At 49.3% G+C, this 22154-nt stretch overlaps 1 protein-coding gene across 4 annotated transcripts in view; it reads left to right on the forward strand.

The window, feature by feature from the left end:
- cabin1 (calcineurin binding protein 1) overlaps positions 1-22154 on the forward strand; it is a 71476-nt gene that overhangs the window by 37223 nt on the left and 12099 nt on the right. For all 4 annotated transcript variants that reach the window (XM_061259874.1, XM_061259876.1, XM_061259877.1 and 1 more), the window contains 5 exons: positions 1525-1638; positions 15506-15669; positions 15883-15979; positions 16239-16934; positions 19135-19209. In XM_061259874.1, coding sequence (XP_061115858.1) covers positions 1525-1638; positions 15506-15669; positions 15883-15979; positions 16239-16934; positions 19135-19209 — 1146 coding nt within the window. The remainder of the gene's footprint in view (positions 1-1524; positions 1639-15505; positions 15670-15882; positions 15980-16238; positions 16935-19134; positions 19210-22154) is intronic.

Genomic DNA, 22154 nt, shown 5'->3' on the forward strand with positions numbered 1-22154 from the left:
GCCCTATTGATTACCAGGTCCACAGAGCTCCATTATATCCATTATTTATATAAATGGGGAAAAGGGTAGAATTTCCTTTTGCAATTGAATAAAACAACCACAATACTATAGTATTTCTTTTCTTTGGTTCTTTTTATATAGTGTTTTAAAAAGTGATCATTTTGGGTTGTACAGGGTCAGCCGATCGGCACAGATCAGCCTCAGGCTTGAGCTGCCCCTGTATGGCCCTGTCCAAACGTACAGTCCAGTGAATCAGGGCTTCGCCCATCATCCCGGCTGGCTGTGAGCCAGGCAGAGCGTGGCAGCTGGGACTCGGACCGCTGAGCCCGGAGTGCATCAGGAGCCGTGTCACGTGCCTCCTTTCACACCACCGTAACACGTGCATATGCTTATTTACTTATTCAAACACATCAGTTCATCTGAAATACTCTTCCTGGGTTCACACACAGGTACGATAGAGACACGTACATACATGCTCCGTGAAATCTTAACAGTGCATCGCAATGAAGTGGCATGGTAATGCCATGTCAATAGGCTTTCACCTTGAGCTCCCTGTGTGAAATGTATGTAGTCCCCACTGTGACCACACTGGGTGTATAAAGAGTTTCTATACTTTTTACACATGGGATCTGTAATACCGTTTAGTCACTACTCTTAATCCAGTAAATGGCAATTGTTATGCCCATGCCTAACTGTCGTCTTCAGTAGGGTATTTTCCTTATTTATTCATTTATTTCCCTTAGTTAATAGTAATGTAACCCCTGTTCTAGGAGCTTGATTTTATTCATTTATTTCCCGCAGTTAATAGCGAGGTAACCCCTGTTCTAGGAGCGTGATTGTCTGAGTGGGGGGACGGACGTGTAATTGGGAACAGGCCCAGGGGTTTGATTGGGTAACAGCAGGTAGGAAAAAGATAAAAGGAGTGAAGAGGATGGCGCGGTCTTTGAGGAGTGTGGCTACCGCCATTTTGAGTTCCATGCTAGACGCCCATCTCGCACATTCTTTCCATCACTTTTCGGTTCTTCTGCGACCTGTTAACACAATGCTTCTAGTGGCTGAATGGTTTTGTGTTTGGTTGTACATTGAGCCGGGGAAGTGTTTTTCGGATGCAGATTAATACTAAACCTATGTGTCGTTAAGCTCCTGTTGGCATGCCACATTCATCCAATTGTCTTGAACCAGTCAGATGTCAGCAGATTTTCTCCAGTTCAGATATTACATTTGTGCTGTATAAATAGAATTGAGTTTCACTGCTGTAATCGTCCTCTGATGCAATATTATGGGACTTGTTGGGGGATGTATTGTGGATGAATCAGCTCTTGCATTTAAACTGAATGGAATGATGTAAGGAAGGATCTCCTATCAAACTGAACATTGCTTGTCATTTATATCTGCCTTGTTTTTTTTTCCCCTTCTCATTTTGCCAGTGTGTGCCAGCTATCTGTTTCTGGTTCTCCCAGCAAGGAGTGGTTTTCCCCTGCTCTTCTACCCACAATTCTCTCTGATTATATTTTGTCTCCACAGAACCTGCAGTGGGCCCGAGATGTGTTGCTAGGAAGCAGTGTCCCATGGCAACAGCTGAAGCACATGCCAGCGCAAGGACTTTTCTGCGAGAGGAACAAGACTAATCTGTTCAATGTAAGTCACACAGCTCAGCAGAGCTGTGCTTCTTCAATGCTGTTGCCCTGTAGGTCCACAGCCAGGCTTTCAAATACAGGTCCCTCCTGTAGGCATACAGTAGAGCCAGGTGGTCCAGAAGCTCCATTTTGAAATGGCAGAGACTGGAGGGGTTGGGATTTAAGCGTTACAGCGATTTCCCAACTGTGCTCTTATCTTTCACACCAATGGGACACTGCAGTATCCCCTTCACTGTTCAGAGGATAGGATGGCTCAGAAGTGCTTAAGCTGAACCTGCAGCCATGCAACTTGCCAAAATGCTGAATGCTCAAGTTAAGCTGAATTAACTTTAACTTTTGTTGTTCTGTTTTATCCATGGATTTGCAATCCTTGCCAAAATGAGAAGCATGTAATCTCGAAAAATGTGAAAGTGAAATTCATGTTCTTCTTTTAGGTTTATTGAAAGTGTTGGTCTTAGATGTGCTCATAGCTTGCCAGAGTCATGAAATGGATGCTTTAAAGGCTGTAGCTGTTAGTATAATGGAGTCTAAGGAAGTTGCCTTCTGTGTGGCAGTAAGACCCGCCCACTCAACTCATGATTGACAGCTTGAGCTTGAACGGCTCCTGTGCTTTGGGTAAAACTTCCATTATTTGCATGGGTTGCATATCCATGTTATGCACAGCAGGCTGTAAAGCCACCATCTGCGACTAAAGAATCACATTTTAACGTCGTTTCATTTCTTAAACATCCGTTGGACAGTGTGGTAACAAATTCAGAGAGATTTTATTAGTCATAAGAGCTATTTGGGAATCTTTATTCACAGCATAACACACAGGCTTTACCATATTCATGGTAATTATAGTGCTTCTTGTGCTCAGGAGGGAAGGGCAGCTGCTTGCAGATCAATCAGGGGTTTAATATAATACACTGTAAACACAATGCATCAACGACAAGCACAAAGCTTGTTCTAAGAGCTCACTTATCGCTCTTCCTCAAAGGCTACTTTTCCAATTTCCCTTTGCATTCTTCATATTTATTTGCGGAATCTGCGGAGAGTAATGTCTCTGGGTGCGGTTGCCGTTTGTGTCTGCGACGGCGGGGTTGCGGGTTGCCCTGATGAAACGCTGCGCGTGCTGTAGGCGTGCGTGGAGGCGGATTGTTTCTGAGGTCTGTGTTTGGAGAGCTGGGTAACGGCGAGCGGGGGAGGGTTCTCAGCGGGACGGGAGGTCCGCTGCTCGGCACGGGCCGCGCGCTCACTTCGCCATCGGCTGCCGAAATGAAGCGCAGATGAGCGCGGGCGCTCGCTGCTGCGTGGGTGGGAGGTGCCGCCGTTCCAGAGGGTCAGCGGGAACAGGCTGCGTCAATCGCGCCTTCCGGCCGGGAGGGACGGAGCCGGCGCTGGGAGCTGGGCAGTCTTCCTTCTGGAGGCGGGCGGACCTGTGCTCCGGCTCGCCCGCGGGGCCCAACTGTCATCGGCGCCGAACTGAGCCCGGCCTCTACGGAAGGATCTAGAAGCTCAGACAAAAGGGCAGCCTCAGCCGCGCTGGTCGGAGCTTCTAGAACCTTCCGTAGAGGCCGGCCTCAGTTTGGTGCCTGTTTGGTTCCCATAGCCAAAGTGTGCATTGTGGCCCGCTGCTAGAGTAGAGCTGATATGCTCCTGTTTACAGGGAAGGCCTGTGGTTAAGGCCTCACTGGACTCAGAGGAAGGAAAGCCTCCTTCGAGAGTATTCCTCCTTTACGGGGGTGTCTTCTCCATCTCCTTCTGTTCCTTTCAATCTCCATTATGTAGGTCAGGCTGCCCTACTTTTCTCCTTGGATCGGCCTGGGTATTTGTGCTGGGCCAAGTGAGGCCCATGAAGCCTGACCCATATCCTGCTTATCTGACATGTTCCAGTTAACAAGAACCCATGCATTATTTATCTGCATCATCATCATCATAATTTCTTCTTCTTCTTCTTTTTTTTTTTTACCCCCATGCGATCGCTAATTCCGCATTTCACACTTTGCCTTGAGAAGACTCAATATTGACGCGTTCCAAACTTTGATTCTGAGCCACTGCCGTTGCACATAAGAGCAGGCGGCCACCTGTTAGCTTGGCTGAAAGCTCGCTCCTTATGGCATCTCATGAAAATATTAGGCTGGTATTTTTGATCCTTGTTTTTCTCAGCCATTTTTCACATAATAACACCCCTTATGTTCATTCGGGCCTTTTGCCTTCTCTCCGATTCATCGCCCATGAACGAGCACATCACCTGAACCCCGGTGTAAGTGGATTCCTCCCAGCCCAATGACCTCCCACACACACCGTAGGTGGTGACTCCATAGACTTCAGGTAGACTGCACACCGGGGCGCTGTCTAATAGGGTTAATGAACTGATTGTGTCGAGCTGCACAGAATATGCGATTTGTGCATTGTTCTTGAGCATTGTGATTTTTGTTGATTGAGGTTAATGCGTGCCAGTCTGGCGAATGGCAGTCCTCATTATCGCGTGCGCTTGGCTGAACTCCTGCGTCGGAGGTAAAAATAGAATGACAGAAAGTTGCATATTAAGTTCCGTTTCTTCAGAGGAGGCTGAGCGGGTTATTTCACGAAGCGGGCGGGAGCCGCGCGCGATGCCGGGAACCGGGTTTGAAAAATAAGGCCCGTTTGAAGTGCCTTGCTTTTAGTTTCTTTGCGTCCATTTGGATGCCTGATTGTGTTTGTGCGCTCATCCCGTCACTGCGTATCCGACGCGTGTCCGTCCTCCGGAAAGCGCGGAGCCGGCCGTGTCGTCTCTTCAGTCTGTGCTGCTCTCACAGCTGCTGCAGGGCACACGGAGTCGTGCCTCCGCGCCGCGGCAGGGGCCCGGGGTGGGGCCGAGGGTGAGCGCGAGGCCACGGCTCATACTCTGCAGACAGGAGTGATTTCAGGCTGTGGGGTTCATCACCCTACGTGGAGCGAGTGCTTTAGCTGCGTGCCACCCAACTGCAAATATTTATTTGTGGGGTTTTTTATGTGTTTTTTATGTTTGGTTAGTGGGCAGTTGCCGGGGCAGCATAATCCCCTGGCACTTAAATGCAGAAATGGAAATTAGGGAAATGAAGAGCAGCCTTATACAGTGTTTTTTATTGCCGTTTATATAGTCTCTTTATCTCTGGACGGACGGTTTGTTTGTGACAGCAGGGCCAGGTGAGTCGGTGCACTGCAGGATATGGCAGGATGTTTCCGCTGTGGAACATGGAATCTGATCCTTTGTCTTCCTGCCTCAGAGCAAATCAATCTCTATCAGTGTCAATGCAGCCTGTGTTCTCCCGAGTGCCTGTCTGGTATGAGATGTTCTACATTGTGAAAGGGCATTTTTGAAGGTGCGAATCATGTCCATGTAAATCTGCGCTCGCAGGCAGAACGGATTTCCCTCTCATTCTGAGATCCCATACAGATATAGTGCAGTCCATATGTATTTGGACAGTGACACTTTTTTTGTTTTGTTTTTTGGCTCTTCCCAACGGCTTTCTAAATCATTGGATTCAGAAAACAATTAATATGGTGTTAATCTCCACTCTCCGCTTTATATTGCACATATATAGTATACAGAAGACCCTGCAGGTTGAGAGTGTGCAGGGTGTGAGTATACAGAAGACCCTGCAGGTTGAGAGTGTGCAGGGTGTGAGTATACAGAAGAGCCCGCAGGTTGAGAGTGTGCAGGGTGTGAGTATACAGAAGACCCAGCAGGTTGAGAGTGTGCAGGGTGTGAGTATACAGAAGACCCTGCAGGTTGAGAGTGTGCAGGGTGTGAGTATACAGAAGACCCTGCAGGTTGAGAGTGTGCAGGGTGTGAGTATACAGAAGACCCAGCAGGTTGAGAGTGTGCAGGGTGTGAGTATACAGAAGAGCCAGCAGGTTGAGAGTGTACAGGGTGTGAGTATACAGAAGACCCTGCAGGTTGAGAGTGTGCAGGTTGAGAGTGTGCAGGGTGTGAGTATACAGAAGAGCCTGCAGGTTGAGAGTGTGTAGGGTGTGAGTATACAGAAGACCCAGCAGGTTGAGAGTGTGCAGGGTGTGAGTATACAGAAGAGCCTGCAGGTTGAGAGTGTGCAGGGTGTGAGTATACAGAAGAGCCTGCAGGTTGAGAGTGTGCAGGGTGTGAGTATACAGAAGAGCCTGCAGGTTGAGAGTGTGCAGGGTGTGAGTATACAGAAGACCCTGCAGGTTGAGAGTGTGCAGGGTGTGAGTATACAGAAGAGCCCCGCAGGTTGAGAGTGTGCAGGGTGTGAGTATACAGAAGAGCCTTCAGGTTGAGAGTGTACAGGGTGTGGCAGTAGTCCTGGAGCTAACAGTTTGGTGCTGTTCCCCCGCCCTGCTGACAGTCCTGCAGGGGCCTCAATGGGGATGGATGCTCTAACTCACAACCAGAGAGGCTGCTTTTTTCTCCTGCCTGGTCTTCATCTTCCACACATTTTTCTGTTTTCACATTTTACAAACCGCGTCCAGTGCCATTGTTGAGCATTCCACAGTGCCTCACTGCTTTGAAGTTCAGAAATATTGTTTCAGCATAGTGTGCACAATGTATGGACTGTGCCTTGCTTGAATATATATTCCTATGTATGTATTTATTTTGTATGATGGTGGATTTCATGCAGTAATGCTCATCCATGAAGATGCTTTGAGAGCTTTGGCCTTGAAGGCCTGCCCTGATTAAAGGGCTTCCCATCATGCAGTGATTAAGCCCCATCCTGCCTGTGCACATTGCGTGATTCCCTCCCTCTCTGTATCGCAGGCCCATGGGCACTGCCCCCCTACAGAGTGCGGAGCCCACCGCTCAATCAATGCATAACGGCCGTCGGTCACGCACAGAACCCTGCCTCACACGCCAGCGTACGATCCCGTGTGTTTACCAGCTCTGCCAGGAAGCCGCTCACCCCAAACGCTAGCCGTCTGTACAGACGTGTAACTAAACCACCGGCCCAGCACTGTTGACGTTGCTGGGAAACGCAGCCGTCTGGTGCCATCGTGTGCCACCATCAGCACACACTGCCCAGAGGCCTCAGCCTCCCCTTCTCCCCTCCATGTTCTTCTTTGAGGGCTTTTTTCTTTGTTTCTTCATTGTTTTGGCAATTCGTTGTTGTAACCTCAAGGTCATTTTGGGTTTATTTATCCTTAATTTGACCAGGAATACCCCATTGAGATCAAAATCTATTTTACAAGGGGGACCCAACATAAAACACAAAGCTACCAGCAAGACCGCTTACAAACTTGAAATGGGGGATGGATGGTAGTATACAGGTAGCAGTGATAGAAGAGCAGGCCGGAGGTTAAAAGCCGCAAGTGAAATCGCAAGTGGAGAGAACATTGATCCACTAAAAGCAGAGAATCCAAACCCCGGGTCAAGATTGTGGGCCACAAACATAGAATTTCACTAGAATTTAAGATAGCCTGCCTACATATAGTGAGGTGTATTAAGAAAATATGAAACGATTTCACCCTTTAATTGAGGGGTTTACATTCGGCTTTGTATGTAAACATAGAAAGCATGAACATTTTTATCAAGGAAACAGCATCAGCAGCGCTGGTAGTGTCAGGGCCGCACCATCGATCCAGGCAGAAGGTTATGTAACGGTTTGTGTGGCGTGTGGAGGTGTTTGTATCTCACTGTACCAGTAACATTACACTGTAATCAGATGAGCCCTATTGGAAATCAATAAGGAAGTCTGGGAGTTCTCTTCCAGCTATCACCTGAGAATCCAACTCTCAAGGCCTTGATCCTTGTTTCATGTTTTGTGTTTTTTGTAGCTTTAATATAAGTCTGTTTTCTGTAACGTAGACTGCCACGCATACATGTGCCCATGCGTGTGTGTCAGTATCGTGTGTTCACATATGCATGCGTCTGATTGTGTGTTAGTGTTGTGTGTATGCATGCACCCTTTTCTTTGCGTGTGTGTCAGTATTGTGTGTTCGCATATGCATGCGTCTGATTGTGTGTTAGTGTTGTGTGTATGCATGCACACTTTTCTATGCGTGTGTGTCAGTATTGTGTGTTCACATATGCATGTTTCTTTGCATGTGTCAGTATAGCGTGTCTTTGCATGCACTCACTCTGAAAGCGCGGTTGTGTCAGGCAGGTGGGGTTGAGATTAGGGCGAGGGAGGGGGCAGGTGGTTCACATTTTTTTTTCACCTGTTGGATCCCGCTCCACCTCCCCCCGGGCGCGGGGCTGAGGCAGTAGCAGTCAGCACATTTGTGCAGCTCTGCTTCGACAGACGCAGGCGACAGGAAGCAGGAAACCCAAGGCGTGCGACAGTGGGGGCAGCCCAGGAGGAGGGGGAGGATGTGAGAGGTGGGGGTGTTTCTGTGCAGGCAGCACTCTCCTGTTGCAGAAATTGCTCCATTTCTCTCTACAACAGATGTGTGCACACAAACTCTCTCTCCTTCCCTCTCTCTCTCTCCCCCCCCTCCCTCTATAGCGTGCTTTGCAACTCCCCTCCCCCCTTCTCTTTCTCCTGGTGAGGCAGTCTATCTGAGCTTGCTTTGGCAGTGAAATGCTGAGCGCACTCTCTCTCTCTCTCGCTCGCTCGCTCCTCTGTTTGTGTATGTTGTGTGTGGGTGTGTGCCGGTGGGCGGGAGGAGCCCAGCCCTCCTGCCATTGGTTGGCCGCAGCCTAAAGGGGCCGGCTCTGGCTGTGTACACAGCGAGCGACCGAGAGGGGAGGGGAAAAGAGAGAGAGAGAGAGAGGGGGGGGGGGAAAAAAAGCCCTAGCTGGCTGGGGTCAGGGGAGAGTGGAGATAGAGTGCGTGGGCGTTTTGTTTTGCCATGGCAGGGTTTGAGAGAGAGAGAAGAGCGAGTCAGCCCGTCTGTCAGTGGCTCGCTGCCTCTCTCAGCCCCGGCGCCTGCTACGTTTCCCCGTCCGCCCGAGCCGCCTCCTCTTCATCCCGCTCTTCCTCCTCCTCCTCCTCCTCCTCCTCCTCCGCCAGCGAAGAGCCGAGCCCCGCTTCTCTCCAGCGCTCGCCCGCACTCCCGGACCTTGTGCACGCGCACTGAGGGGCACTGCCTCAGCAGGAGTAATACCGCCGGCTCTGTGCTGTTCCTTCCCTTTGTGATGGTGAGTTTCTTCACTCTTTTTCTTCAGAGAAGGAGCGCTCTGCGCTGCCGTTCATTAGCGCGCGCAGGATGCTTTGCTCCTGCCAGTTACACTTCTCGGGGGCGGGGGGGGGGGGGTGGGGGTGTGAGGGGTGGAGTTTTCTGTCAGTCTTTTTTGGAGAAAGGAGAGGAGAGTTGACTCGAGTCCACGGCTCGTTTTTTGAAGCAGCCTGTCGACTCTTGCCTGTGTTTTCTCAGAAACCGCAGGTTGTTTTGAGCGCGGTTAGACCCGGCGTGTTGTGAAAAGCACCTTTTATGTCACTGTTTTGATGAGTTAGATACTGTGTGATGGTCCTCACCTCAGTAGAGTTTGAGGTGGGGTCAGCTGGTCAACTTGGCATAGGGTAGGGAGACAGTGACAGAAAGAAAACTTTGTAATGGGCAGAGACCACCCGGCAAGGTTTAGAGGAAAACGTTATGATGTGGGAAAAGGAGGAAGACCAGTAGGGTGACTAACGAAAGCTTCGGGTGAAAACGAAACAGTTGGAAGATGGTCAGAAACATGCTATTCATGCAAGCGATGGCAGAATTGGTTGTATATTAAAGTTGTATATTAGAGTTGTCCACCCAACCTCGCTCTCCTGTCTGTCTCTTCTGTGCTTGAGTAGCTATCCTTAACCTGGTCATTGTCAGGACCACAGAGTTATCACACACAGTTCACATCCTGCCTCACCTGCTAAAGAATGGACAGACTGGCCACGTGACTACTAGAAGAGGAAGGTTTTTGTTCCTCTTCCCATTATTTGTTAATGTTTTCTTTTAAGTTGATAGGCTGTTCCAATAAATGCAAGCTTCTGCTGTAAATGTGTTGTGAATCCTCCTGCCCACCTTAAAGAATAAGAATCTGTGAATCAGGAACCTCAAATGAAAACAAACGGTAGATTAATGGATGCTGGCAGCGATGTGCTCACTGGTGCTGTCAATGCTTCAGTGGGGTATAAATATTTGATACCCGCAGATCAATTAGAGCGGTGAGCGTGAGAGAGAGAAGGAGCTGGGCCTGCCAGCCCTGCCAGAAGCAGTGTTTCTCTGGCTGGGGTCTAATATGGAAGAGCATTTCACTCTCAGTGGGCAGGAAGGCAGTAGGCCCGCTACATGTTACTGTAGCATACTTTTTGGTGCAATGTTGCCGTAACTCAGGCTTGCAGTAAATACATTCCTCTGGATTCTGAGTTCCCAGGCTTTTTATAGCGGACGGGGAGCCCCTGTCCCAGTCCGCGCTCAGGGACAGCCAATCACAGGGAGCCCCTGGCGGGACAGCCCTTACGGGGGTCGCTCTTCCCTCGTTCCCCAGATACAGGCAGAGGGGATTCCCTGCCGGACACTGGCACTGCGCTCTGCTCCCTGCCCAGGTCTGCTTCATCTTTTATTGATGCACAACAGCCCGGGGAGAGCAGGGGGAATCTCCCTGTGTCTTTCTCTCTGTCCCTCTCTCTCCCCCTCCCCGGCTCACTCTCCGTTCCCTATCGCTGGCAGTGCGTGAGATGAAGACAAATTATTGTAAAAGTCTGCCTGAATTATTGATGGAGCCTTTGTTTGGCTGCAGAGTTTGATGCCCATTTAAATTGTAAATTGCTTATGTTGCCAGGGGGTACATACACACACATTGTCCCAAACATACTTTAGTCGCACACACACACACACACACACACACATACACACACACACATGCACACACGCACATGCACGCACAGGACACAGGGTGGAGTTACACACTCAGTCTCAGGGCTGAGTTACATGTACTCACTCAAGAGCACTCATACTACAGTCTCCACAGCCAATGCAGGACAGTGTAGAGCAAACTTCTCAGGCCACGCTTGACAGACACATATCTGAGATAGACTTCTCACATGGCCAGCGTGGGGCGCTGGAAAGCGATGAGCAGTGACACTGAATCCTCTGACAGCAGGACGGTCAGGATTCGAAACCAGACCATTGGGCCCTTCCATGCACTGGAGCAGAGCCCCTTTACCGTTTTAACAGAAAGGATGGTCAAGGCATTACAGCATCTTAGGGTGACTGTGTAACTTCTGAAGATCATTTTTCACCCTGTTATAGAAAAATGGGTGCCACTACCACAGTTTCTGAGTAAAGCGGGGGGGAAAAATAGCATTGATATTGTGCAATAACTTCAGACTTCTACTTACAAATGGGGAAGAAAAAATACTGAAAGTGTAAATAAATATAAAAGCAAGGCTTAATCCCCTGCATCAGCGTAATCTGCACAGTGCCTGGGTTCCAGCTCTCCCTGAGGAGCTTTGCTGGAGTCGCAGCGCTCCTGCCCAGGAGGATCCTTCCACCATTAGGTTTGTTTTTCCAAGTGATCACAGCCCCCCCCTCCCCTCCGACTCCCAGTCGGACACACAGTCGCACACAGCCCCACCCCCGGGTCCCACCAGGGTATGAGGCTCTCTAATCTCTTCAGTGGGAGGGTAAAGCCGTCTCTGGCCCACTGCACAGGAGCCAATGAGCTCACTGCTCCCTTCAGCAGCCTTCAGCCGTCTCGTCTCTGTTTGGATCTCATCGAAGGTGGGCCTCCATCTCACCGCCGCGTTTCCCTCCAAAACCTGCTGAGAAAGACTTTCATACTGCCTGTTTTAAAACCATTGGAGGTGTTCCGGTTCAGGAGTGTAGGAATGACTTAATCGTGTTTGCTGTAATGTCCGATGAATAATTGAAATAGACACACAACATGTACGCGTTACCGCTGGGAGATGAACGCGAGGCTGCGTGTCCATCGCACTGGGAGATGGAAAGTGCGACCGCGGAGTGGGACGCTTGATTAATGCCATTCTGTTTGATGAACTGGTTGAGCTTCCTCTTCTGGGGACTGTCCAGCCTTGTGAAAATGTCAGCAGATGACACGGGCCATGAGGAAGCTCTCCAGCACAACACAGAGGAGCCCACAAAGGGATCTCATTTGTTTAATCCATCCCCATACTGCCTTCCTCCTCCGGGCACACGTATCTAAGGAGATGCACCGCCCGGCGCCAAGTCTCTGTTAATTGCACACAGACCACCATCTGCTGTCCCTCAGCCTGGCACAGAGCGCTGAGACCCAGACCGGTCTTCACTGTGCTTCTGTGCTCAAAGATGGCTGAAACTGAAAACGGTGGCTGAAGTGGTTGTCGTGGTGTGTTTACCCAAGTGATGAGTGAGGTAATTTGCCCAGTGGTTCTCAGGTAAAGACAAACCTTATAAACCAATGCTGCTTTATTTGGTTCCTTGTTTTTGCAGGTACAATAGGTCATTTCTGACTCTTAACGGTCAGGAGAGGAATTGCTGCAACAAACACCTTCAAACCACAACACTGTTTATCCCTCCCCCTTGTCTGTAAATGCGCTGACGTTGATTGTCCCATGCCATTGGCTGTGACAATTAGAACCAATTTTCAGCCAATGAGCTTGAATTATTGTACAGCTGTACAATGTTTTGGAGCAGTGTTGGCCCGTCAAGTATATATTTTGAAACCCGAATTGAAAGATTGTAAACACAGGCAGAGGGTGAGTCAACATGTCAGTGCATGTCAGTTTTTCAATGATAGTAAGGGATTTACAATGGTCTTGTTACAAAAATCTTATTGTGCCTTCAAGTATTTCAAAAGTTTGTTTTTGAGTGGGAACCATTTCTATAACTAGATTGAATGTACCATGTCAGACTTGTCTACCTCTAAACGTGTAATAACTGTAAGGGTAGGTGCAGGGTGTGCAGTGTGTGCGGTGTATGTTGCAGACCCTGTGGTGTGGTCTACAGGCTATGCCCATTTCTCTTGTACAGCCGCAGTGCAGGGCGGTTCCTGTCTTTCAGGTTCCAGGGGGCATTCCAGGGTTGTTTCTGTCGTGTTGATGTGCGTGAGCCTGGCCTCGTTCACGTAACTGTGAGCTGGGGTGAGGCTGTAGAGCAGCATTCTTCTGCATTGGCCTTTGAGACAAGACCTGGTGCTGGAGACTCAGGCTAGAGGAAGGGGACTGGCCCAAAGGCATGTGCCACCTGGGTAATGTGAAGCTCGTTTCAGCCTTGGACTGCAGAAGCCCAGGCTGCGTCCCCCTCCTGGTGTACGCGGTGTACCCAGCGCTTCAGCTCTGGTTGCAGGGCATACAAGAGTATACGAGAGTTTACCTTTTGGGTAAAAAATGATTGATTTTGTATTTCGACTGCATTGGTAGCATTGACTTGCATTGCAACGGGGCTGACAGACCTATACTGGAGCCAACCACACTGGTGCTAGTGAGCAACGTCTCAACAAGACCAGGAAGTGAGCTTCAGAAACCCTGGGTTGGGTTCCAATTGAACATATTCCCTTATGAACAACCTCTTGCAGTCTGCCCTCGAGGGAGGTATTTTCCAACTAAGTCTGTGAAGCTTAACAGCCGGTCTGCAAGGGAGGATAGACGATGAACAAACCAAAACGGAACTGAACCGCTCTATACAGGAAGTAACCTAAGTATTGTCTTTAACCGGAAAATTCCACCCATTCTTAAGCCTGTCCTATAAAACACTAATGAGGATTTCTCAAAAACACAAAACATGTAAGCTAAAGTATCTGGAAGTTACATTTTCACTTCTTAGTCCCCCCTTCCATTCCTCAACATGTGCTTATGAATTATTCCCCAATTATTCCCCAACCTCTTCCATTTTAAAGCGCACTGATTTGCTCCTCTCTTCTCCACACATGGAACAATGCATTATGGGATTTCCCTTCTTGCTGGAAGCTTGAATTGTATACCTTTGGCGGGAGGGAGAGGAAAAACTAGGGGCCAAGGGAATTTAATTGCTCCCTCCCCTTTCATAATTCAGAACCGAACCAGCTTGGCATGGCCTCCATATTTTATCCTGGCATTTTGGGGATTCCCCCCCTTAAAACAAGGAAAGGGAATGCCAGGAAAACTGTCAGCAGGCAATTTGGATTTGATGTTCACTTCCTTCAAGGGGGGAAACCCCAAAATGCCAGGATGAAATGCGGCAGTCACGCCCCGTCCCACCCCACCTGCTTGCTGTTTTCCATCTCTTCATTAGGGCCTGGAGCCACCGAAAGATTCCAACTCGCCAACACCACAACATTGTCCCAAACATACTTTACTCGCGCACACACACACACACACACACACACATACACATGCACACACATGCACATGCACGCACAGGACACAGGGTGGAGTTACACACTCAGTCTCAGGGCTGAGTTACATGTACTCACTCAAGAGCACTCATACTACAGTCTCCACAGCCAGTGCAGGACAGTGTAGAGCTGAGTGCCAGGATGAAATGCGGCAGTCACGCCCCGTCCCACCCCACCTGTTTTCCATCTCTTCATTAGGGCCTGGAGCCACCGAAAGATTCCAACTCGCCAACACCAAATCTCCCTTTCCTTCAGTTCTCCCTTTTCCTGTGCGTAAGCCCCTTTCTTCCTGTTAATGCTTTCCTGATGTCAGCCATGCTAACGTTTCGGGGCACCGCTGGGGGACCGGACTCGGCCAAAGGAAACAGCTGTCCACACGCCAGACGCAAATAAACAGCATTAACAGACCCAAAATTAGTCAACCCTGCTCCCCTTTTCCAAAAAAGCACAGTCCTCTGAGGGACCAGGGGTGAGATGTCACCTGCTAAACGGGCTCTATGTTCTGCAGCAGATGGAATGTCTAAACTGTGTTCAGCCTCCTGATTACAGAAGCACCAAGCAGTTCTGGAAGCTGTTCTCAGACTTCTCTGTCTGGCTTTATTTATTTATTTACATTTTATCCGTGTCTACTTAATGAACCGACACTTAACATTTGAAACCGTTGTTTTAATTATCCTTGTGCCAAAGTATGCTGACATTTTCAGGCCTTGGCCTGGAGAATATAGGCCTCCATATGCGTTTCCAGCGCAGAGGCTAATGCTGAAGGTTTGGCGTAATTAAAGCCCTTTATTGCTTTGTTTTGCTGTGGCTGACATTCATCAGCAGCGCTTTAGTGTGATCGCAGTTCCCTTCTGAAGGCCAGTTTGTGTTAGATTAACAGAGTCACACGCTGTCCTCTCCCAGCCTTTATAAGGAGACGGCCATCCAAGCTCTCCCCACGCGGCTATCAAGGCCATCATACAGTCCCCCTCATAAAGGCAGGAAGATCGTCCAAAAAATAACCTGCCCCCCCACAGATACACAGACTTTGAAGTCTTTGAAGAGTATGTTTATCGGAATGTTTTTTTAATTTATTTTTAAATTTATTTATTTTCTCTCCAGTTAGTGTTCGAGAACTCCATATCTTTCCATTACAACTGATTGTAGTGATTATTACAACAGCATTCAAATGTCCAGTTCGTTCTGATGGCATATTTGTGATCCGCAGCGTGCCTAAACCATTTTAGAATGTTGCAGAGGAGCTGCATTTGGAATGCCTGATGTCAGCCTTTGACATTGCAGGTGATATCACTCTGATCTAATCTCTGCTAAGAATGCTGCTAAGAGTCGCCAGTTGAGTCGTACCATCAAGAATATTTGGTCTTTACACCTCAAAGGGTTAAAACTTCATTTTGTTGCACCTCACATTTAGGTAATTGTCTATTGCAAGCCTGTTCATAAGCCCATTTATAAAATGTTGTGGCCCTGCTGAGGCCAGGCTTGGCTTATTTTCTGGCTGTTTTGAAATTGGAGTTGAGCAGGCCCGACAGGCCGCGCAGTGCGTGAGCCGGTTTCAGTAACGCGGCCGAAGTGAGAATTACTGTCAGTGAGGGTCAGGCCTGGGTACGGGCAGGATAATAGAATCCAGCCTTTTCTTGTGCCCCGTCTCCCCCAGGGAATCTGGCGTATTCCAGTGGATGAAATTGATCGCCCTGGCAGCTTCGCGTCTCATATGAACCGATCCATTGTGCTCTTGCTGGAGGTGCTGTCTCAGCTAAAGGACCACGACACTCTGCTCAAAGTCTCCTTCATGCTCCAGAGAACCCCTGATCAGGGAAAGTAAGTGCTTTTTCCTCTTTTATTGTCTTTTATTTGGAGATTGGTACCGTTCACTATTTATTAAATTCCTTCATATGTGTTGGAGGGAGGGGGAGGGTTATTAAGGATCGGATGTTCCAGAGACTGTTTTGCGTCATGGATTTCTGACTCTCTTTCTCTTTCTCTGTCACTCTCCATTTCTCTCACTCAATCGTATTCTCTTCCACTCTGAAGAAAGTATTTGAGGGATGTGGATCGGCAGGTTTTGGCCAAGAGAGCTTTCTTCTTCACTGTAAAAGTACTGGAGGATAACCTGAACAAACTTACAGGGGTAAAGAACGCATACACACGCACACACAAACACATGCACACAGACATACACACTCTCTCACAAACACACACGCATACAAACACATGCACACAGGTACAAGCACACAGACACAAGCAGACACACACTCTCACACAAGTACACACACACACACATACACATGCACACAGACACAAGCACAGACACAGACTCTCACACAAGTACACGCACACACACACACATTTGCATTTGTGTTAAAGCGCTGTGCTCCGTGTTCTCCCAGGTGTCCGAGCAGCCTTCCCCAGCGCCCGTGCCCCCCATGGGGGAGATGACCACCACAGACGTGTCCCACAGGCCCTCCACCGAGGACGGCAAGCACCCGCCGCCCAGGAAGCCCGGGCTGACTGAGGGCGCCTGCCCGCCGGGCCCCGAGGCCGGGCCCCGGGAGGCCCCCCTGGGCCAGACCATGCTGCAGGCCATGGAGATGCTGGAGCAGCAGCTGCAGGAGCAGCAGGGGGCCCAGAGGAACGAGGGCTCAGGCCCCGAGGGCCCCAGGCCGGGGAGCGAGGAGCCCATGGAGCTGGACAGGGAGCTCTGGGGTGGAGCCGCCAGGACCACGGGCCCCCCTGCCACCCCCACGGCGGCCGAGGCCCCCAGAGCCGTGGCGGGGCCCGGGGAGAAGGGCCCCGAGTGCAGCCGGGCCCCTGAGCTCTCTCTGGAGGACCTGAGCATCAGCTCCAAGCAGCAGCAGCTCCAGCTCCAGGCCCCCTCAGCCAAGGCCCCGCTCTCGGCCGGTGGGGTGGAGCCGCCCGCCGCCCGCAGGCCCAGCAGAAAGAGGAAGCTGCTGGAGGACGCCGAGTCCGGCAAGACCCTCCTGCTGGACGCCTACCGGGTGTGGCAGCAGGGCCAGAAGGTCATGACCTACGACCTGAGCCGCATCGAGAAGATCATGTCCGAGACCTACATGCTCATCAAGCAGGTAATCAATTCTGCGCTCTCATTGAGAAATACTTTAGTCAACCATTTTATTCCTGCTCTTTGTGTATTTTATAGATATACAGATAGTATCTTTCTGTCACACATATACCTACACCTACATATATACACACAGTAGGAAGCTTTATGCTGGGGAAATATACACAAACACAGATGCACAAACACTCACGCTTGCATACACAAACACAACCTTCCATTCAGCAGGTGGTGGGTGCGGCTGCTAGGTCACCATGGTTACATTACAGCGAGCATGGTAAACAGTTGTTTATCCTGGAACTGTGAACCAGCTGTGATGTAATCCTTAATTGGCTGCTACTTGAGATTTTTGACATTTTCCTTCCTACTTTTCATAGCCTATGATGGCTTCACCATACATAGAGAGCTAGAGCTCTCCAAGGCTCCCTCATTCATTTGGAAGGGGAATCTGGGCTGATTGATGGCTGTTCCGGTGTGGCTCCCCTCGTTCCGGCCTGGATGATCGATGCTCTGTGTGGGCGGGTTGGGATGGAGGGGGGGTGGGGGAAGGCGTAGGAGCTCGGCTAAACGGATGCAGCCCATGGGAGAGGGGAAAGGGGGCGGGGCCTTGCCGTCTCCCCACCACTATGGCTCTCCACACAGCCCACCCCCGCTCTGTCACCTCCCCGCTCCACACCGAGCGCGAAAATAACACTAATCAACTGCTGCGAAGGCGCCAAGACTCCCACTCACAAAAGAGGCTAACGGCCCTTTACCACGTCTATTCTAAGTGAATATGCTAATTCGTATGCTAAACCGCATACGGGTTCTGCCTCCGACACACCTTGGAAGTGTCCGTGCTGTACCTCTGCCATAGGGGCAAGACCTGAGGGCATGGCGTTATTCCTGCTTCAGCCATCATGCCTGAAGTATACACAGGCTACACTGGAGGTGGTGGACCAAGTTGTGGTCAGATCTTAACTGCCAACACCGCCAACCCGTACCACCCCACCCGCCATCAAAATCTCTGCTCCTTCTGCAGAATATGTGCCCCTTAGACCTGGTCTACAACTTATTTAGTTGATGCTTTTATCCAAAGCGACTTTCAGTTGATTAGGGTATAATCCCCCTGGAGAAATGAAGCTGTGCAGATCTTATTGTAGCTACACTGGGACTTGAACCACCAACCTACCGGGTCCCAGTCATGTACCTTAGCCACTAGGCTACGGGCTGTGCCAAGCCTTTGCAGGAACTCCATACGTTTCCCTTAACATGGCTGAGCTGCTGTTCCTCAGTCCAGGCAGCCAGTGAGGATAAGAAACTGCTCCTCTCCTCCTTCCCAAGGCCTCAGCTTTCCATTCAGCCCGTACGGTTTTGTTTAGCGATTAAGGAAGGTGTCCCAAATCCACGCTACTCATCCTCAGATTAGCTGTGGAATCCCACTCATTCCAGCTTCAGTCGAAGCTCGAGTCTGTCTGTCTGAAAAGAGCTTTTGATCTTTATGCATGTAGTGCTGTAAGTGGCTTACGCCTAATGGACTTAATTTGTGGATTTACCTTTGGTTCTTCAAATGTGGCCCACACAGCAGAGTTCTTCTTCAGTCTGTTTCGTTGTCATTTTCCCCCTCAGTAAGCAGTTAATCCTTCTGTCCTAATCTACTTTTTACTCTTCTGTGTTGCTCTTTTATTCGAAGCCTAAATGACCATTATTTGTGCATTAAGGTGACGGGACGTTTGTGCTTTATGGCTATTCAAGCTGAGAACGTACGTGTTAGTAATTCTGTACCCCAGTAATTTAGGACAGTCACAGAAAGGCCAGAATGGCGTGGCCTCCCCTCTCTGTTTTGTGCATCCTGTGAGAGAGCAGTGGGTTACGTCACAGAGAGCGCCGTGTACAGGCCGGGCAGTGAAGGCAGATGCGCTGGAGAGCAGGGCTGTTTGGCTAAATTACAGTGTGCTGCTGTCACTGCCCCCTGACCCGAGGGGACCCGGCTCAGCGGAAGCCTGGCTACACCACACCGCCCCGCCCCGTTTAACACTGCCATCTGACCAGAGTGATGCACTGGACTCCTGATCCCACCTCCTTATCTCTCCCTCTCTCTCCCTCTCCCTCTCTCTCACTCACTCTCTCCATCTCCCTCATTCTCTCCCTCGCTCTCTCTCTCCCTTTCTCTCTCTCTCTCTCTCTCTCTCACTCTCATTCTCTCTCTCTCTGCTCTGTGCTGTCAGGTTGATGAAGATGCCGCGCTGGACCAGGCGGTAAAATTCTGCCAAATTCAAATGGCTACATCAGCACAGAGACAGGTAAGAACTCTGCTGGCTCTCTGCATACACACCAAAACACCACACACACACACACACACACACACACACACACACACACACACACACACACACGCACTCGTGTGAACGCACACGCTCAAACACACGCACAGAAATACCATACTTGCATCCACACACCACACACGCGCCACATACGTGTGTACACACACACACACACACACACACGCAGGCCCCGCTGCACTCCACTCTGACAGATTGGTCCCCTGGGAGATGGATAATGGGGCTGAGTCACCACTTCACAATACACATGACTCTCTGGAGCAATCACAAGCTCCCACCTGATGGAGGAGATGGATGAAACGGATGGAGTCCAGTCCCCGGATAAATGAAATGTTCGCATCGGGAAGCTCTGCTTCCCCTTCACAGTTAATCAGGAGACTTGAAGTTGAGCCTGAGCACTAGCCCCGTGCTCAGAAGTAGACTCTATTTTTCTTGGTTTGATCTCGACCAGATTAGCTTTTCATCCAATGCAATCCAGTTCGGAATGCTCCTAATGACGGTAATAATGATTCATTTTCTTTGCGATGTGCATGACTCATGCTCGAAGAATTCAGCCGGGCGGTAAGCACCACGACAGGGAAATTTGAGAAAAAGATCAGGTGAAAATAGAACAGAGGCTTAACCACAGATCATAGCCAAGATATTGAGTAGGTTAAACAAACTCATTTCAAAACGTGCGCAGAAGGCTTGAGGTACCGCGTCAGTGCTGACTGCTGACTGTTGGGCATCACTCGGGGATGCGAGGGTTTTGGTCCTAGCAGCGGCTCGCTGGAAGCCAGCAGGTACGCACACACAGCATCTTCCACACTGGTGAAATGCGGTGAGATGTGAACTTTCTACACACTTGCGTGTGCCCTTCTGATAGTGAACATTGTAGGACTGAGAGCTGATATAGAGCGGGCTCCAGCATTTTTGGCACCGTTAATAAAAAATGGGAATAAGGGCTGCATATCTATATTTTATATTCAAACACTACTAAAACTACTACAGTATATACTTTTATTTGAATAGATTTACTCATGTTTCAATATTTTTTAGTTGGTAATCACATTCTTTTCGAAAAACTTCAAATTAATCTCAGTCTAAAGAAACTATATTGTGGCTTCATGAGTGTAAGGATCAGGCAAAATCCCTTTGTCAACCATCAGCATGGGAAAAGTCAAAGAACTGTTAATTCAGGAGACACAGATGGTAATTGAGCATGTCAGGTAATGGGTACAAAAAAAATGCTTAAATAGTTAAGCATACCACTTATCACTGTAAAAGCAACAATAAGAAGGTGTAAAATGTATGGAATGGTGATATAATGGAATGGAACTTGCCAGGAAGATTATGCAAATTAATATCCCCACGGTAGGGAAGACGGTGAGGGAGGCCATAAGCAACCCACAGTTCAAAGTTTAAGAATTGCAGAGATTGGTTATTTCATGGGGTCACCAAGTAAAAAAAAAAATTTAAAAAAAAAACATTAAATGCCACCGGCATACCAACAAATTATTTGGAAGCATGGCACAGAGACAACCCTTACTGAGCACAATTACAAAACCAAACATCTTGCATTTGCCAAACCTCATTGGAATTATGCCTGGACGAAGTATGGTCAGATGAGACCAAAATTGAATGTTTTGGCCATACACACTGTCAACATGTTTGTTGACAAACAGAATGCATACAAGGAGAAGCATCTCGTACCTACTGTCGAATATTGCGGTGGGTCATTGACGTTGTGGAGATGTTTTGCTGCCAGTTGTCCTGGGACACTATTTAAGGTGGTTGCCTCTGCACGGAAAGGGTTAAGCAAAAACAATAACCATGTTCTGCAATGGCCATCCCATGAAAACCTGTGGTCTGAACTGAAGAGGATAACATATCATGCTGAAACGTTCTGCATGGAGGAATGGTCAGAATTCCCTCCAAATGTGTTCTCTAACTTATCACAAATTATAGGATAAGACTCATGGCTGTCACCTTTGCCAGGGGTGTTAAGAATTAAACCAGGGATGCCAATAATTGTGGAACCAGTTTTTTGGGGAAAAACTTTTTTATTAAAAAAAATGTAAGATTGGTTGATTCCATTAAGAAAGCACACTGCTTCACACATGTTGGAAAATGAAGCTTATGTCAATAGCTGTATTATATTTTCGATGACAGTGACTTCTGTGCATATTTTTCAAGGATGTCAAAAATTCTGGACTCACTGTATATACAGTATGGTTCGGCATTTCAAATTAAGGAGCAAGAGTTCAATTTTTTTTTTAAGTTCTAGGCCGGTTTTGAAGCCGTCAGCTGTTTCCTGCTTTCGTTTTTTTGGTTTACGTCAGCCCGGTTAATGTATTTCCAGAGCTAGACAGCTACCCACACTTTCATAGTCCCTGGGCCCTCCTTTCCTTCTCATTGCCAGCCATTATTGAAACCGAGGAGTGATTTTCTGGATGCTGCGGACTCTTCAGGCCGCCCGTGGAGCTGGAGTAGCCTGGAAAGCAAATGGCCTCCGGCGAGCGGGAGCTCAGTTGAGAGTGGCCTTCTCGGTGTGCCTGCGCCTGCGCATTCTTCCCACCAGGACACCGCGGTCTGAGTCCTCGGTGACGCGCCGGGGTGTTAATACACTCGCAGGTTGTCCGAAGCGCTAAAACGACCCGCTGTGCCTGCTTTCAATACGTGAGCTCCCCTGCTTCCCTGCTCTGCCGTTTGCATGACACATCTCCTGGCACGTCTCTCTTTCTCTCCGCATCCCTCTGTTCTTTTCCCACTTCGCCACACGCCTCACACCGCTCCGTTTCCACGACAGCCTCCATCCGCTGGGTCCTGCCTGCAGCGTTCTCGGTGTTGTGGGCTCTGAGCGTGGAGCCAGGGAGCGCAGGTCAGACGGGGACAGCGGTCATAGAGAGGTAGTGCGGGAGAGAGCC

Source organism: Conger conger, chromosome 11 (assembly GCF_963514075.1).
Source record: "Conger conger chromosome 11, fConCon1.1, whole genome shotgun sequence".
In the NCBI taxonomy this organism is placed as follows: domain Eukaryota; kingdom Metazoa; phylum Chordata; class Actinopteri; order Anguilliformes; family Congridae; genus Conger; species Conger conger.